Source organism: Teleopsis dalmanni, chromosome 2 (genome assembly GCF_002237135.1).
Source record: "Teleopsis dalmanni isolate 2A chromosome 2, ASM223713v2, whole genome shotgun sequence".
NCBI classification, from domain to species: domain Eukaryota; kingdom Metazoa; phylum Arthropoda; class Insecta; order Diptera; family Diopsidae; genus Teleopsis; species Teleopsis dalmanni.
This window is the reverse complement of record NC_051847.1, coordinates 236,825,470-236,843,920: the sequence shown is the minus strand read 5'-3', so window position 1 is coordinate 236,843,920 and position 18,451 is coordinate 236,825,470. Positions and strand designations below refer to the sequence as shown.

The window sequence follows — 18,451 nt, the reverse complement described above, 5'->3', positions numbered from 1 at the left end:
CTCACTTCACGACCACTTTCTTTTTTTCAGATAAAACTACACCCAAATATCTCCAACTTTTAGAATAAACTTCAATCTCATGCATGAAACGAAAGTGAAATCAAGAAATAAACAAAAATAAATAAGAATAAAAATCCAGTTTTAAATAACATTAAGAATAATGAAAAACTTCAGAAAATACATGTTACTTTTTAAAGTAAACAAGTAAATTTCAAATATCTCCAAAGTATAGCAGAAACAAAACAAAAGCGATAAGTAAGATGTAAAAAAATCTTATTAGTGAGTATTTAAAAGGAGCAATCTAAATAACTATTATATGTATATACATATATATATATATACATACATGTAGATAAAACTGAATATTTATTTCTAATTTTTACATGTTGGAAAAAAAATTTGTTGAAAATTCTTCGGGTAGCAGTAATGGAGAAAGCCATCAAAATTAAAGTTTCAATACAAAAAATTTTATAAAAGTAATTCATTTATCAGTCTATCGGCATCTCGCTTTCGCACTTGTTATAATATATACACAGCATAAAATTGAAAACGAATGGAAAATACATTCAGAAATGTTAATTACATTAAGCTGTAATTGTAAATGTAAGATCAGAAATTTATAACATATGAACAATAACATTATATAAATGTATGAAAACAAATAAGTTGATACATATATAAATGTACTTTTGGGGACAAACAATTACTTTAAACATTTTCATTATTATTGTTAAGTAAAAATACCATTTCTTTCTTTCTGATTAGAATTTCATAGAAATAGAAAGTAAACATATACAATAAATTGTATAAAATAAAAGGAATATACGTTATTAAATAACATTTCGTTTCCATTGTGGATAACTTCTTTTTGCAATATTTCGTTTTTAATATTTCTTTTTCGTCTAAATTTCCAACTTTTATTACAATTAAAATAAAAGATAAAATATTATGTCAAATAAACTTTTCACAAAGGCTAATATGTCTTCTTGTAGTTTATAACCAGATCAATATTTAATAAATTATTAATACCAAATGTCTTTAATATAATTGTTATAGACTCCAAGAACATTAATGTACTACAATATTCTACTACATTACAAATGACGTATGATTCAAAACATAGAAAAAACTTTTTTCTACATTTTGTTGTAATGTTAACTGTTTGTTTCATTTCACTGTATGGATCACTGTTATTAACATTCGCTTATGTTAAAAATAACTTGAAAGGAATAAAATAATAAAAGCAAACAGAAAACCACCACCAAATTATAATGTACTTAAAGTATTTTTATCGTGCTATGCTTTGTGTATACATTCGAAAATTCTTATTTTTATAAATTTTGCTGTCTACAATTTTTGCTTTCATACAATGAATAATTTTTAGTTTTGGTATTGTGAACAAAATAAAAATTTGAAAATCAGTACAAAGAGAGCGTTTGTCGAGAAAGGTTGTAAATTGAGTGTGTTTGCGTGAAATATCGTACATAAAGTAATATTAAATTATTTTAATAAAATAATGTAATTCTTATATTATAAAGTTGATTCATTTATAATAAAAAGTTTATTAAAAACAAATTTTAAAATTCTATTCGATTTTTTTAACGAAAAAAAATTTTATGAAAATCATTACGATTGTGACGAAAGAGAAGATCAAAGAAAACTCTACACGACAGTGCAAGTGCATAAATACAAGCAATTGTGGTTGCTTAAACATTTATTAACAAAAACTATATAAAAACTTTAATTAAAAAATTTAAAGTGAAAATAAATAAGTATAAAATATATATTATTTACTCCGTTTTTTGGTACAGAAATTATAACTACTCTCTTGGTTATACTCTCCTGCTCCCTTGAATCCCCTTTGGTTTAGTGAAGGTGGAGCACGAAACTGTACCTCAAATTCAAAGACACTATTGGGGAAATATTTTTGGCGCGAATTTTGACATTTAATAGTGTCAAAGCAAAAGAAAATTGTAAAAAAAACTTTTTAAAGAACACTTAACAAATAACAAACCAAAATATTGCCTCAAGGTTATTCAACATCAACAATTTAATGACGCAATTCAGTATTTTGCATTTGTGAGTTAATATATTATTTATTAAAATACATTTATAAAGAAATGTCCGCTGCTCGCGTATTAAATCCAATTGTACTGTCGGAGTTCTGTAAGCTCCGACCCAGTCCATCAGCAGTCAACAATTTATCTTGTGGACGTCAACTAAATCGCATTAAACGTGACCTTTTCGGTTCAGTTAATCCTGCTGAAATAAACAAGTAAGTAAATTTTTATATATTTTTAATAAATTAACTATTATTATTTTATGAAAATTTTTCAATTCCTTATATAGATCATTCGTGTTGCTCTCGATATAACTGATCCGCAAAGGTGCGTCCACCCCAAATCGAACGATAGCGAACAAACGAACATTCGCAGGTAATAGTACCTTAAAAAGTTCGTTCATTCGCAAGCATTCGCTTTAGTGTGGATGTACCTTAAGCGTGCAATTCATATTGTATAACTAACTATATTCTATAACTATAAGATTCAACATTAGTTCTGTCAACTCCACACAAAAATTGGTCTATTTACGTACGAAGTTACCGTATTTATTAGACTATATTCAGCCATTCTAATATTATTAAGATAGAATATATTTTCGAAAATCCGTGAAATATATTGGAAAATTAACTATTTGATCGAAAATAAATGACTTTAATATAAATATATTTATATCTTCTGAATAAGACTGATTATTAATAAGTAGGTGCTAAAAGAGAAGAAAGCTAACAAATTGTATCCTTTTTAGTTAGAAAGGACAAAGTAAATATAAAAATTGTAACAATATTGTTAAATAATATTAAGCGAAACATTTATAAACATAAGTTCTATTATATATGCTAATTCAAAACACCCGTTACGGCTTTCAGTTACAGCACTTCTCTCAAAGTGCCTCTGATAGATGTGCCCAATCTCCAAGATCAAATATGGTTAGTGCCTCATCAATCTTAGCATTCCACCGAAAACTCGTTGATCCCTATGTGGGTTCATTCCACTGTCCCTTTGAACACGATTTTCTCTGAAGCATCAACTTCAATCCTCACTATCAGTTTTCTGAATAATACGTATATTAATGTTGTAATCAAGCTTCTACAACTCATAGTTTTTTCGGATACGGTAGATGTCGTCCACCTAACTTGTAATTACATTAATTATAAAATTAAAATCTTAAAAGAATTGTAGGATCATTGCAATTAAATATAATTAATAATAATAAATTCAGTAAATAATAAAATCATTATGTTTGCATATACTCTATTGCACTGTTGATAGTTCTATAATCTCATTTCAATTTCATTTCGTATGATTCACTTTTCAGATATGCATCAGATGAACTTGAAAAGAATCACGAAAAAGCTGCCAAAAAATGGGGTTTTGATTTTCGGAATGGAATGCCAATAAAATGTAATTCGCACTTCGTATGGGAACGTGTGACTTTCCAAGAGGCAACAAACTCACCCGAAATGTATACACTTACACGTGCGGCACATGTACGTCCAGTGACAACACCACCAACTCCTATCGATTTGTTAATAGATGAACGTGCTGAACGTGAAAATTTCATCAGCTCTGCAACAGATACGGATTCATGTGATGAATCACAGGACGAAGCAACAGTAACATTTAAGGTTCCAACTATAGTTGGCCATAGCAATAAAACTACAAAAATTACATTGCCTAGCAGTAAACCTAATTTGCGTAAACGTCAACCGAAGATAACAGGTAAGATATATAATTATTTACACATATCACAAAATAAGAACTTATTGTATATTATCTATAAGATTCTACATATATTGTATGCTTACATATGTTTGTATATATATGTCTGTATATAAACATTTATATGAATTTAATACATCTTATTACTAAAATTGTGTTAACTAAGTTCAGTCATCCTGGAAAAGTTCATTGACAGATCCAGATCGCTGTTGATTTTCTTACGTTATAAAGTATAAAATTAATTTTAAATACAATTTTCAAATTATATATGTTAACATATGCCACAGCATATATTTTTGACGGTTTTGAACAGCAAAATAACGTTAAAAATCAAAAAGTCTTAGCAATTTAAATGGTATGCAAAACAGGGTGCAGAAGCACGTCTATGTACACTTAATAAATGTACTATTCAGGAAATGAAATGAACGTTATAAAAAACTTATGGGAAAATGTTGTGCTCAATCAAACGCAACAAAATTAATTCTCACGTTTTTTTATATTCTAAATATATGCTATATTTCAAAATATGTGGGTTTTATTATATATTCTTTACCTCAATGCAAGTGTCTATGGAATATTGCATTCGTAAAAGTTTTTTATATTTCAAATTTCTGCTTCAATAATCAATTATGGGAAATGGAATTGTTAAGTATAGCAGAGTGGTTGCTAAAATATTAACGTAGTTTGATTTTTGTTAAAATACATATTAGAATATGAGATAATAAAACTATTTATTATTAAAATTTTAATATTATAAGGTTATTAAGAAGTCAAGTAAAAAGGTACTTAATATTTGCAACTTGCGAATAATAAATTTTGATATAATACTATATGATACAGAGCAATTCGTCTTTTATTGCCCAGTATTTGGAAGAACTGGCTTGAGATTGTTTTGTTATAGTGTGAAAGCATAAAAATGCTCTCTCTCTCTTTCATTCTCTACCCGATCTTCTTAGATTCATTAAGGAAACTTAGAAATTCAAGTTAGAGTAACATATTCTATCTTTAAACTTTTTTAGGTTCAGACCTAATGATCAACTAGCTGAGTGCATTAAGAAAAAAGCAATTGAAGTGTACTTCTTCTTGTAATCCGTATAGTTTTGTTTGATGTTCCATCGGTTCCTGGTTAGCTTAGCAAGCGGTCACTGCAACTCGAATTAAGCTTCCAAAAGATTTTAAACAATTCTGTCAAAGGACTAGTTCTGATCAAAATTATTAGTTGATGTTATGATCATTTGAAAAAGATTAGAATAGAATTATTTTTGTTATGTGGATAATGCGAACCTAAGGTTTTCGTGGTATTTTATTATAATTTAATACAATTAAATGTAAATCATTTTTAAAGCAAGTATTCCTTTTTTTATTTATTCACCTTTTGGTACTTTTACAGTAGCAAAATAATTCAGGAGTATCCAATTTCTATACTTAATTTAAGAATAAATAATTATAAATCGGTTTTTATGTGTCATTTTATATATTTAATTAACCTTACTACATATTTACATTGATCAAAATTCAAAATGAGTTCTTTTATTATAAAGTCTAAAGTTGAGCTTAAGGAGTCTACAACAATTTTCCACTCGTTTCTATTTTGTGCTATTGCTCTCAACTCGTTAAACACTTTGCCTGTCTCCTGCTGGACTGTCCTTCTCCAGGTCATTGTTGCGTCTAGTCCCCTGGGGGTTCCAAGTAAGTGCGTCCAATCTGACCACACTTCTTTCATCTTATCCCGCAGCTATAGTTGTCTAACAAGTTTAACGTTAATTTTATAATTGGACTTAAACAAATAAATAACAAAAAAGATAGTTACTTCTAATTTTTAAATTAATAAACGACTTATAGAAAAATTTTTTTTTTGTTTTTATTGAGATGAATTATTATTATTGAGTTCAATTTATTTTGCATACAATAAAATAGTATATATTGCTAGTTTTAAAGAAATTCAAGGGAAACTTCTGACTGAAATATACGTTAAATCTTAACAAATGAAATTATAATTGCGGTACAAAAATATATGATAATAGTTCAGTTTTTTTTTTTTTGGTATGAATTTTTACTCAATCATATTAGTCGCCGATAAGTGTAGGTGTTCCTGGAGTTGATAAAAAATAAATTCCCCTATTTTTGTTTTATTCAAACAAGCACAATTTTTTTTCAAAAATTTTAATAATTAGGGTTTGATGTTTTATTGACATGGTTTACGTGATTTTTAATGGATTTTTTGTGCACCATTTCCGGTCTTCCTTTGCAAGTACTAAATGTTGACTAAAGGTAGAAAATGCTGTGGCGTATAAAACAAAATCTGATGATAATTATAGCTTTAGTTAACTTTTTCAGTGATTTCGTTACCCTATAGTGCAATGCATTAACTAAACATGATCGTTGGAAAGTGATATTCCATTTCAGTATGACTAAAGGGTTGCTGTTTTGCGTGCACAAGTGTTCCTAGTCGCGTCGTCATTTGAAAATATCATCAATATCAGTTCACTGCAGCTGTTTTAGAAGTTACTTAACAATTTTGATCCCCCATAAAGTTTGTCAATTGCATTTCGGGTTTGCGTTTGCGTTTACGTTTGCGTTTTTTGATCTGCTAACGGCAAACCAGAAAGAAAATCATCCCTGTTACTTGTGCGTGATTGCATGCTCACTTCAAGGAGGGGGATGTTTCGGAAACTCTAAGTATAGTGCAGGCTTACTGAATGTAAAGCATTTACATGAGGTTGAGTGACCGACCCTTTAGTGTGTTTTGGAAAAATTCTATTGAACTTATGGAAAATTAAATGTTAACAGCTGTGAATATATGTATATTTTTTTAATTTAATACAATTTAAAAGATTGGTACGTGTTTCGAAAATTGATGCGTTGAACGCTTTTTTTTTATTATAACTGCCAGATCAGTAAGATCGATATTTCATATACCTACATATGTATATGTATATGTATTCTATTGAAAGGGAGAGTAGTGCAGTGTTACACGGCGGTAATGAATCAGACTTTTACTCTGTGTGCAACATGAATTACATATTCATTCACAATACATTATATTTTTAGCAGAAAAATTCTTTATTGAAATGGTTTCAATGAATTAAATTACTGTAAATGATCAATGCTTGATTGTTTACTATTATCATTCTATTCAACAACATATACACATGTTTATAGCTAACCGTTACAAGTTCTATTAATTGAACATTTAATTCATCAATTAACCAATCATTTGATTTTTTTCAATATGTACACAAACAACTAACCATTATTACTCTGCATTTTGTAACGTTTTCTCTCTATTTTATTATTATTATTATTAAGAGTGAAGTGCTTGAATAAAATCGTCAAATCTCAAATATTAAACAGAAGCTTAACAATCCCGCATATACTGTGTATAGTTGTTTTTTTTTTTAAATTTGAACAAATTTTTAATAACACCATGCATGGCGTCTGATTAATAAATTATAAATCTCTACAGAGGTCTAGAGATCTTTGCATATGCAATGCTATTTTAAATACCTTACAATGCGTTTTTTATATACCATTAAAACAAATAATTGTAATGCAAATTAATAATTAGTGTACAAAATTACTATAATAAGCAAGATAACATCGTTGTTGTTGCCATTTTTTTTTTTTGTTGTAAATAATATTTAAATTTGCATTCTTACTTTTTGTTCTCATACGCTTTTTTCAACTGTAGAGACGGCTAAGAACTGTAGAGACGGTTTTTCCAGATAGATAATGAGATATGGAAGTCAATCCTAACATATAAAACGTCATAGTCGTCCTAGCCTTTGTACAATAAGACCATGTTAAACGGTCTTATAACCAAGAACGTAGTACTGCAAAGCCAGCCGCTGTTCTTTTCGGACAATGGTGTATAGCATAACACGTAAAAAACCTGCGCATTTCGTTCAATACTTCTTTTAAAAGTTGCAGAAACTTGAACGAAGAAGAAACAGTCACTCATTTTTCTGCGAATGCCCAGCTTTAACTAACAAAAAGAACGGATGTTTAGGAAAATTTTCTTTCTTTACTTTCTTGACAGTATGTCGGAGCAAAGGTTTTGCTAATGAGTAAGATTTTTTTAAATTATATAAATTCAGCTTGCTGTATTTAGCTTATCTGTAGGGGTTTCTTGCAAGGAATTTGGTATTAAAACGACAAATAACTACGAATTATCTGAGGCGAAAGGTCAGCCTCTGCAACTACCTAACCAACAGGCCCTTCTGTACGCATCTACAATCACATTATATCTTCATCAATGTTTTAAAAAAGAATATTTTTAGTAATTAACACATTGGGAAGACTTTAAAGAACCTTTTTTTAAATTAATTAATATTTTTTATTTTAACTTAATAGTTTCAAATTATTAATTAATTTAACTATGTGCACTTTACGTTTTTAAAAATGTTTATATTTTTACCGTAAATAAACGCTATTTCATGCAAGTCAATTTTAGTGGTATATTATATTATTTAATATTTACCTATACATTTGTGTGCCTCCTTAAAAACCTTTTTTGGCCTGTCTACCTTTTCTGTAAGAAGTAACTGACTACCTTTTCTTTCAATTATTTGTTTTCTTAATTTGTAAAGGCATTTTTCAATTCACCATCTACAACCCTCGGGACTGCCACGTGCCAATAGAGTGACAGACTTCGGTACTTCAAAAAACAAATAAATGAACTACTTAGGGATGATCTCCATAGGCTCTTTGATTCTTCTTTCTTAATAAGTACATGTGCACCGTTGCAATGAAACCAAAAATAGCAATTGATATATTGCAAAAGATTGTACAACTAAGCAAATGTTCAAAAAGATTATAATTTATGCTGTTAGTGTTGTTTTTGTAGTAGTTTCTCCATTCTGAAGATACCTAATTGGTTTGTCTTCGTTGAAAACAAAAACGTTCCGATGGGAGTTGTGATCAGCACTTCGTTATCCATGGTGACTAGCTTCAACGCCGCGTATAGTATCGCTTGCTCTTGGAAACATGTTATAATTTTCAGAGACTTTATATTTTTATTGTATGGTAGGAAGTATAAAATTATTTTGTATTTTGTTTAATTTCGCAGAATACAGAATAGAGTATTTTAATTTTTAATTATATATTATTTGCAATTAAACATAAAAATTAACTCGAAAAAGAATATAAAATTTTAAGTCTCTTATTTCGTACCCTAATTAATAATATTTATAAGTTAATAATTTATTTTTTAATAGTCTTAAGTTCGAATTAGTTGATAAATTATATTAATTCATAGATATATAATCTAGTGCATTCTCTGTTTATCTTTAATATCATCACATTATATATATGACTGATTAAAATTTTTAATATTTAATTTTTTTTTTTTTTTTTTCAGAATATATGAAGGAACGCAAACGTCTCGCACAAACTCCTAAGAAAATGTCACCACCATCAAAACGCATGCGTACTTCATCTGGCAGTGGCGTCTCTTCAAGTACCAACAGTCACTTAAGTCAAATGTTCGGCTTTAGTGGAAATATTACTTTCAAAAGATCATATGCAAAATAAACTCAAATTTTTCTCGTCAACTTTACATATATTTAAGTATAAACTATTTTGTATACCCTATATGTATATTCCAATTGTAAATATATACATATACATATATATGTATATTTCGATTTAAATTATAAGTACATAATTTCAATTAAGAAATTGCCATAAATATTAGTGATTAGTTATAAAAATTTTATATACAAAAAACTATTAATCAAAGACAATTTTCTATTGGTAAAATCTAAAACTCTCAGTTTTATAAAAATTAACTAAAGAAACTAAAATAAGAACAAATCAAGTAATTATATGCATTATGTATATAACTTATATATATATATATACTGAGCAAAGTATTTACTTTAATATAACTATATTCATATAAAATTTTGAAATTTTTTTACATGATCACATATTTATAATGCACAATTATTGTATTTTTATATAATTTGTATAAAACTAACAATAGAACTTTTCTCATGCTATAATTGAACTCATACATCCTTAACATCCCTTTAAGCTATTAAGTCAAACTTATACACAAAGCTACCAGTGGTACAAAGCAATATTTTTAAATGGTGTAAATATATATGAACATATAATAAATATAAAAAAGTTTTGCTATTTATTAAATGCTGCCCTTGTTATTATGTAAAATATTAAATTTTTCATAAAATTTTTACAAATCGTGAATTTGTTAATAACTTTATGTTATAACGACGGCTGCGTTAAAGGCACTAAACTATTTAAATTTTTAATATAACTTTTTTATGAAATATATTTATTACTTAATAAGCAATTAAAATTAATTATTAAATAATAATTTTAATTGTATATTGAAATTACAAGATTGCGAGTTTATGAAATTATTTTTTTGTGAAATAACTCGAAATTTTCTTATTTTTTTTTATATCATAATTTATTTTAAAGTGGCAAATCCTATTATAATGATATATTTATGATAGTCATTTGTTACTTACATATGTTTTTGTGTTCGAATACTTTGAGCTATATGCAAAATATAAGAAAACTTAACTACATATGTACATATATATTTACATTAATTTATACAGTTTTTTAGTACAAAATTTGAATATTAGATTACACTATAAGATTTGTTTGCATTTTGTAATTTTCAAATAACGAATCAATCAGTGTAATATATTTATTCTATTGTATATTTTTTTTACTTATTTTGTTAATAATTTCCTTTAAATTGCATATGTATATGCGTTAATGTGTGTTTATATACATATATTAGTATAATGCAAATTAAACCGAAATTAATATCTATTTGTTACCAGAAAATATTTTTTTTACATGAAAAAAGTATTTTTTTTATAGTAATAAAAAAATAATTTTATTTTATAGTAAAAGAAAATGCATTTTCTTTAGTAAAAACAAATATATTTTTTTATAGTGAAAATATTTGTTTTTATTAGAAAATATATTATATTTCGTTTAAAAAAAAATTAATTTAATTAATGGAGAAAAAAATATTTTCTATTTAACATTTTATGCAAACATTTTTTTTTAAATATATTTTGTTGAATTACTTTTTATTTATTATTTACAAACAGTTAAATTTATATGCTGTGTAAAGAACTATTTTTTAATTAGGCAGAGCCCAACCGAAAACTGTAACTCTTTTTTTTAACGATCAATTGTAATGAATTAAAGTAAGAAAATAACCAACAGTAAAAGAACGTTTATAATTAAATAAATAAATGAGTAAACTAAGTAATTATGTTTTTCTCTGGCTTGTTTTACAATTTTTAGTTTATATATACGCATGTATGCTGCGTGTAGGTTTTATTAACTATTAATTAAATTTGAACAATTATAAAACCTATCCAAAACCCATGCTTAGGAATCCATTTGTTGTATTAGTGGGTGCTTATATAATTAAAAAAAAAAAATAGTCCAAAATTTATTTCAATTAAAGTCATATTGGGATAATCTAAAACTAATAACTATATTTTTATGTTTTTTATTTAATAATGTAATAATGTAAAAATTGTATCACCGATCAATCCATAGATTTTATTTATTATTAACTAATAAATTCTACATGTAAACTACCAACAAAAAATGGATGTGCCGCACCAGTTGGCTCTGTAGTTTACTCGTAGTTTAAATAATCACAGTAAAAATTACGTGTACCAACTATTTGGCGTTAGATTGTGTATGCAGTTTTTGTTTGAATAGTTAATATAAATATTTTACAAATTTAAACATTGATATCTCAACAAGTATGCTATATCCACACATAGTGTAGAGTATAAAGAGATCGGAGTGTGTGGAAAATTGGAATCTCAACGATCTGTATATTCTTTAGACAGTATAGACTTAAGTTTTCAAACAAGTGAGTGAATAATTGCAATTGGGGTTTCAGTCGCGTTTCTGCGACAAACAGCATATGAAACTCTTATAGGTCTGTTGTGTTACTATAAAGCTCTTCATTCAATATGTCATCCCTTCAATTAATTTGGTTTTCTAAAGGGCTTCTGTGCTACAAATAGTGTTAATTCAAGATCTACTTACATAACTTGTAGTACTTCGGAATTCTCGTAAAAGAGTTTTGCAAAAATTGCAGTCCTACTTCTGATAAGACTGGGCATATACACAATAGCTTGATATATTTACTTCTTCCTCCTAGAAGAGACCATAAACCTTTTCAGTTCTTGCATGGCGATACCCGAATAAAATATTACAATTAAGAAATATGTAGATATATCTACAAGCCTATTATTAATTTATTATTATTAATCATTAAATTATTTTTAAACAGAATTTAATTTTAATTACTTATTTTGTATAAACATTTGCAGAATATTAATTTTAATATTTTCAAGCGATATATAATTACGGACTGTTTTTAGTAAAACATGCATGAAAAAAAAATAGCTTTGATAAGTACCAACGCTAAATTTTAGGTAATATTGCACAAATTTGGTATTTAAATAAAATAAAAATATTTCATTTGTTTATTAAATTTAAGTTTATTTAACAAAAATTTTTTAACTACCAACAAAATAAAATCAATTAATTAATCAATTAATTCAAAATATTCATCTAACAAATTAAAGGACTCGTCACCCTCGGTCTCTTCCAATATTATATCATCATCTTCTTTCATCTCAATATATTGATATTCATCATGCGGAATATATTCATCGGTTTCTTCCTTCGCACTATTTTGCAAGCTTGCAGCCTTTTGTTTATTCCATTTCCTGAGCACCGTTTTGCGATACATATTCTTTTTGTTCGGTTTAATTTTATGTATATTTCTTCTGTGTGATAATAACGAACTGCAATTTGCATATGTATTTTCACATAACTCGCAAAAGTATCGTTTCTTCTTAGTTTCGGGATCTATAATTTTTGGATAGCGATTAAATTTAGTCCTTTCCTCCAATTCTTCGTTTGTTCCTTCCAGTGCTAAATGCATATACTGCTTATGACGAACGACTGCTGCATCGGAACTAAGCTTTAAATTGCATATATCACATTTAAAGGTAAGATTATGCTGTACCTTGCGATGAACAGCCAAACTCTTACGAGTGTTGTAGCCCTTACCACAGTATTCACATATGTTATCACGTGCTTGTTTATGTGTTTTCATGTGCTCCTTAAAAAGATATGGCTTGTGGTACTTTTTCGGACATAACTTACATTCAAATTTTGGTTTTTGATGTAATTGCATGTGATGTCTAATAGAGAATCTACTGTAATATTTACCACATATATGACATATATATTTTTGCCCTCTATTCAAACATAAAATTGAATGCGTTCGAAAATTATGTGCATTGCGAAACAGCTTATTACATCCACTGCATTTATATGGGTTATCTCCAATATTATGCTCTATAAATATGTGCTTTTTCAATTTCTTTTCTGTTTTATAACTTGCACTGCACTTATCACATGTGTATGATAAATTTTGCTGTCCATAGTTATGATCTGTTATGATTGTATCATTTTCACAATCTTCACTAACGCTAACATTATTATATTCATTGAACTCTTCGTCATTTTCATCTTCATCTTCATCATCATCATTATCATCATCTTCAATATCACTGCACTCATCATCATCATTATCATTATTCTCATTCTCATTATTACTATCACTATCATTATCATTATTATCAGAAATAATTGTAACATCTTCAGAATCAAGTTTATCGACCTTATTTTCTTCAGATGATTCAAGGCTTTTTAATGTAGAACTATCCATAGACTTTGATATATTATTCATCTTTCTTTTTTTTGGTTTTGAGATTTCTTTTTTTGGCATATCATCATTATTTTCACACTTATATTTTTCCCTTAATAATTTTACAAGTTTCTGGTTATGTTTTAAATCGTTTAATATATTTGGATTATGTTTTTTTAAATGATTCAAACTTTGTCGAATTCCAAGGCTTGTAGTATTTATATTCCATCTATTGTTGAGTTTTGTCTTAAAATCACATATAGCATTATCAAATGCCTTTGGTGATACATAGCGTTTTGACCGAAGTACTGAATGTGATTTGATAAGTTTTAAGAAGTCTCCAACCACAGGTGAATAAGTAGTTCCAACACGAATCTTAAAATATTTCATAATATTAAAAATTTTTGTTTCATTTAATTATGGTATTTTTAACAAGTATTTTGTTAGTTATTAAATGTTCTATTACATTAGTGACTAACAATAAGTAATTTAATCTTAATTACTGTTTAATCTTTAAGTTTAAGATAAAATGAAGTAAATAACTTTTATATTATACGCCTCACATCTATAATGAGGGCTAAAATATTTAAGGGTACCACTTTAATTGATAAAGGTTTGCTCTAAGGTTGGTTAAGTTAACGTAATGGCTTTTCAATGTATAAATTTAGAGCTATTCTATATTGAGCTCTAGCCCGCACTGAGACTTTTTAATTCAGGCAAATGTAGATCTAATAATATATTATGTAGATATTATGTAAAAATTTAATAAGCATAATAATATAAATATAAGAATTGTTTTTGTTTAAGTTCGAAATATATTTTAATTTATCAAAATATCCCTCGGCAATATTTTATGGCATTTTGTGCAAACAAATCATTGCATCGAACAGCAAGGTAAATAGGCTGTTTGTTATATTCATTTTTCATTACATTAATATTAAAAATTATTTACATACACGCAAACAATTACTGTATACTTTCATCTATATTTGCAATTTTCCTCAATACCTAAATACCCAAAAGATAAAGTTACGCTATTTAACATAAACGGAGGTCAGTGCAATGAATGGGTATTTACGACATTGACATTGGCTCGAATAAAATGTACAGATTACAATACATTACCATTGGGATTGAAATTATAGGCATGGACAGGTTTGCTCAATAATGCAGTGTACAACAAATGGGCTGGGCATTCGATCGTTTAAATACGTAGTCTAGTTTTATATTATGAAAATTAATATTTGCAATTTAAAAATGCTTATGGCCATTTTTATTTTGTTTACAGTTGTTTAAAGTTCAGGGCAAACGATGATTTAAAGGTACAAAATTCTGCTATTCGTAACAATAGCAAACTACATGGAAACATTAATGATGGGGGCGCTTCACTAAGGCCGTTTTATATTGAAAGATTCTACAAACCACGGTTACTTTAATTTCCATCTACACTGCACCTTCCTGTATGCAACTTAAAAATTGTCAATCCAACAAACACTAAACGTTTTCACACAACTAAGTGGGCAATTATGGATCGCAGTAAGAATAACAGCACCGAATTTGGCAACAACTCGATGAAAGCTGCTGCAGTTCCTACTACAAATAATACAACGGCACCATGGACGAATAACAAGGAGTCATCGACAAATAATGAGGATGATTCTAATGAAGATGATGCTGATACTTCAACGCCAGCTAAAGTAACAGACCCACTAGCGCCGAAACTAAATAATGAGGTAAATATATTCTGCAATTGCAATAAAATAAAGCAAATTCTTTGCTAGAAATCAAAATATCCTTAATATTGTAATAACCGATAACCGACTTACGAATCACTCATAAACTAAAATAAGTGCAACACAATTTTTAATCGTCTCAAATAACACAATATTTTAATGGGAAACTTTATTTTAATTTCCTGTTTACGTACTTCTTTTTAGCGCGTTATGGTCGTCTCCGTTACGGAACGACGTCGCGAAACCTGGGGTCAAAAAGCGGAATTCCTGTTGGCCGTTGTTGGTTTCGCCGTTGACTTGGGGAATGTGTGGCGTTTTCCTTATATTTGCTATCAGAACGGAGGTGGTGCATTTTTGATACCTTATTGCGTTATGTTGATATTTGGAGGATTGCCTTTGTTTTACATGGAACTGGCCTTAGGACAGTTTCACAGATGTGGCTGTTTAAGCATTTGGAAGCGTATATGCCCAGCATTAAAAGGTAAGTCAATGTTTGTATAATTCAGTTACATATAAAAAATAACAATTCAACTTATAAATAACGTCTAGACGTACATGAGTAACATATGGTTAGTTGTGCATTATTATAAGATGTATCCAATGATTTCTTTTTTTTTACTTTATTTTTATCTAATATATTTATGATGCATAAAAAAATTCAAAATCAAACAGAAAACTTGTTGATTTTGCATTTTACTTAATCAAGAATATTCCTCAGGTGGTTGTTACACTTTATGATTAAAATTTTGAAATGTACAACAAAGAAAGATGAGTGAAGAATGATGATTCCTGTAGTCTCTTCTATTTGCAATAGAATTTTTTCCCGCGTGACTTTTCTTTGATTCACAAATTGGTTCAATTGTTGCTGTATTTACACTTGGGTTTGTGTTATCTTTCCTTATGATGCCAATCAAAGTGATGAAAAATTCTTTTTGTTTTTGTTTATTTCATATTTTTTTAATAAAAATGTATTATCCGATATGCAGGTAAGCCATGGAGAAAGGTGACAATACACTTTTTATCACGCCAAGAACTTCAGTCACATTTTCTTCTGCTGAAACTTTAACGCATTTTTGGCTGAAGTTTGTTTTAAAGGAAAAAGAAAAGTGCTTAGCATATCCTATATAGTTTGCTCTTATTTATTTAGTTCTTTCAGTTTTTCTATCTTCATGAATGGAAATCATTGCAACTTCTTTACTGCAATTTCTAATAAAAGTTGACTGTGCAAACAATGAAAGCAAATGCCACAAAGTGAGATTTTACGTACTCTAACTGACATAATCCTTTTTCATTCGACATAAAAAGTACCTCTATTTGCATTTACGACTTACTAACAGTTTTTGTATCAAAGTAAGTGTTATTAATTTTTTAAATTATTAAATTACTCAGCTACTTCAACAATTGAATTGTTTAACTATAAAAAAATATTCAAGCCATAATAAAGATAAAATAATTAAATATACTGCAAAATTTAACAACATTAAATGAAAATAATTTTGTAAGTGCAAAATAGAAGTATTATACTACGAGCATATAGTACATATACTAAGATTGGAATACGAGTATATTATAAATTGCTCTTAAGGCTTAAGTTTCGAATAATTGTAATTTCTAATCAAATCTTAAAGGCGTAGCCAAGGGTTGCATATGGAGCGGTGCGTTTCACCCTCTTAAACTGTATCTAGAATTATGTTCCAAAATTGATAGAAGGCCAAAAATAACACACAAAACTTGTTGTCTTCATTTTACCTGTCACACCTTCAGGCTGCGCTTATCACATAATTATTAATATATTTATATATGTAGTCAACATTTCACTTATTTGGTTTCTCAACTACCCATATTGCTTTAATAACTATACAATATTTGAATCATTTATGTTTTATCTAGAGAATCAACATTTGAAAAGTTTAAAGAAGGGGTTATCCATATCGCATTCCTGATATAGCAGTACTGTGTTAGTAACATAACCACTGTACGTGTTAAAATTCTGAAAACTGACTACAAAAATAGTGATTTAATAGCAGATACATTCTGCATCGAGTTTATTTTAGTGATGAGTTTCGTTTCTAGCGTGGACGATAAATCAATAAACAAAGGTATTACCCGTTTGCTTCAAAACGTTTTAAAGTTAGAGGCAATCTATATATTAAGACAGCTTATCCTTAACGCCTCTTATAGTCAGTATAGATATTTTATTTCTGTCAATTTTTAGTCCAGCTAACCAAATAAAATGAAAGCTTTATTAATATTTATCTCTAGGTTATATCTATGTCAATACTTAAATACTTATTTGTACTTATTTAAATTATTATAATATAAGCTCAGTGTATGTTGTACAGATATCAAAAAGTACTTATTATCATACAGCTTAGGGCATATAAATCAATATCTTTTAATATTCGTTCATTTAAGATTATAGGCAATAAAAACGTAGGCCGCAAATCACAAATTTCACTTGTAAAATATATTTACTCCGCTTGTTGGAGTGATAGCCTTGCTTGAATATCAGAGCCAAACATTTGGGTTTGATGAAATCGAATTAATCTGTAGGCATTAAAATAAATACATATGTCATCCATTATATTTGCATAAGATTAACAAAAGTAAATAAATAACATATATCAAAGAAAAAATTAATTGGCATATTACATTGCCATAAGTTAAAAGTTCATAAAAAGAGTAATTGCTGCCAGCTAAAAATTATTTTCCAAATGAAAATACTTAATATTACTTAATGTGTAAAATTTATTGATGACGATTTGAGTAAATATCTATGAAAAAATCAAATAAATTTGTATGAAAATAATCATATATTTGATTGACACAATAAAACTGTTTACTTGCTAATATGTAATTTTTTATTATATTAATATTTGAAATTAGTAAAAAAATTAAACAAACAGAATAGTATTGGAATTGAACAATTAAAATAAAAATATGATTAACTAATTCAATTATTATTACAGCAAGTGAATTTCAGTTGGTTAAGAAGCGCTGACTCTGAGTTTCAAATTAGGCGGGGTACGAGTTCGATTACTGGTATTTGCAGTCTCAAAAAAAAAAAATTATTTACGAATAATTAAATATAAGAATTATTTACAAAACCGCTGGTAATGGGTATTTGGCAATACTCGAAACAGCCAAAAACTCAGTTAATTAAAATAATATAAAAAAGAATTTTTGCTGTTGTATTT

The 18,451-nt window shown here is 27.7% G+C and overlaps 3 protein-coding genes across 6 annotated transcripts; 2 read left to right on the top strand and 1 right to left on the bottom strand.

Annotated features, from left to right (window-relative positions):
• Nucleotides 1–1,389: 1,389 nt before the first annotated feature.
• Nucleotides 1,390–9,565, top strand: LOC119683967 (cyclin-dependent kinase inhibitor 1B-like). Of its 4 annotated transcripts, none has more exons than XM_038097866.1 (4): nt 1,390–1,448; nt 1,812–2,275; nt 3,379–3,782; nt 9,142–9,565. In XM_038097866.1, the coding sequence occupies exons 2-4, from the start codon at nt 2,121–2,123 to the stop codon at nt 9,312–9,314; spliced, it is 732 nt and encodes a 243-aa protein (XP_037953794.1). In that variant the 5' UTR covers nt 1,390–1,448; nt 1,812–2,120; the 3' UTR covers nt 9,315–9,565. The 4 variants fall into 4 exon arrangements, with proteins under 4 accessions (XP_037953794.1, XP_037953793.1, XP_037953795.1 ...); XM_038097865.1 differs by lacking the exon at nt 1,390–1,448 and adding an exon at nt 1,469–1,489; XM_038097867.1 differs by lacking the exon at nt 1,390–1,448 and having other exon boundaries at nt 1,568–2,079.
• Nucleotides 9,566–12,348: 2,783 nt separating this feature from the next.
• LOC119677040 (zinc finger protein 652-B-like) lies at nt 12,349–13,911 on the bottom strand. Its single transcript, XM_038088308.1, has 2 exons — nt 13,121–13,911; nt 12,349–13,012 (listed from the first exon to the last, which is right to left on the bottom strand). The coding sequence occupies exons 1-2, from the start codon at nt 13,909–13,911 to the stop codon at nt 12,349–12,351; spliced, it is 1,455 nt and encodes a 484-aa protein (XP_037944236.1).
• Nucleotides 13,912–14,749: 838 nt separating this feature from the next.
• LOC119677038 (sodium-dependent serotonin transporter-like) lies at nt 14,750–15,817 on the top strand. Its single transcript, XM_038088307.1, has 3 exons — nt 14,750–15,254; nt 15,459–15,735; nt 15,804–15,817. The coding sequence occupies exons 1-3, from the start codon at nt 15,048–15,050 to the stop codon at nt 15,815–15,817; spliced, it is 498 nt and encodes a 165-aa protein (XP_037944235.1). The 5' UTR covers nt 14,750–15,047.
• The last annotated feature ends 2,634 nt before the right edge of the window (nt 15,818–18,451 follow it).

What these genes read in the sequence shown, in the direction of transcription:
- LOC119683967 (XM_038097866.1), top strand. Translation starts at nt 2,121, where the DNA reads ATGTCCGCTGCTCGCGTATTAAATCCAATTGTACTGTCGGAGTTCTGT. An exon ending in AATCCTGCTGAAATAAACAA is followed by an intron (nt 2,276 to 3,378) that starts GTAAGTAAATTT and finishes TTCACTTTTCAG; the next exon opens with ATATGCATCAGATGAACTTG. An exon ending in ACGTCAACCGAAGATAACAG is followed by an intron (nt 3,783 to 9,141) that starts GTAAGATATATA and finishes TTTTTTTTTCAG; the next exon opens with AATATATGAAGGAACGCAAA.
- LOC119677038 (XM_038088307.1), top strand. Translation starts at nt 15,048, where the DNA reads ATGGATCGCAGTAAGAATAACAGCACCGAATTTGGCAACAACTCGATG. An exon ending in CGCCGAAACTAAATAATGAG is followed by an intron (nt 15,255 to 15,458) that starts GTAAATATATTC and finishes ACTTCTTTTTAG; the next exon opens with CGCGTTATGGTCGTCTCCGT.
- LOC119677040 (XM_038088308.1), bottom strand. Translation starts at nt 13,911, where the DNA reads ATGAAATATTTTAAGATTCGTGTTGGAACTACTTATTCACCTGTGGTT. An exon ending in TGCAGTGGATGTAATAAGCT is followed by an intron (nt 13,013 to 13,120) that starts GTTTCGCAATGC and finishes ATTCTCTATTAG; the next exon opens with ACATCACATGCAATTACATC.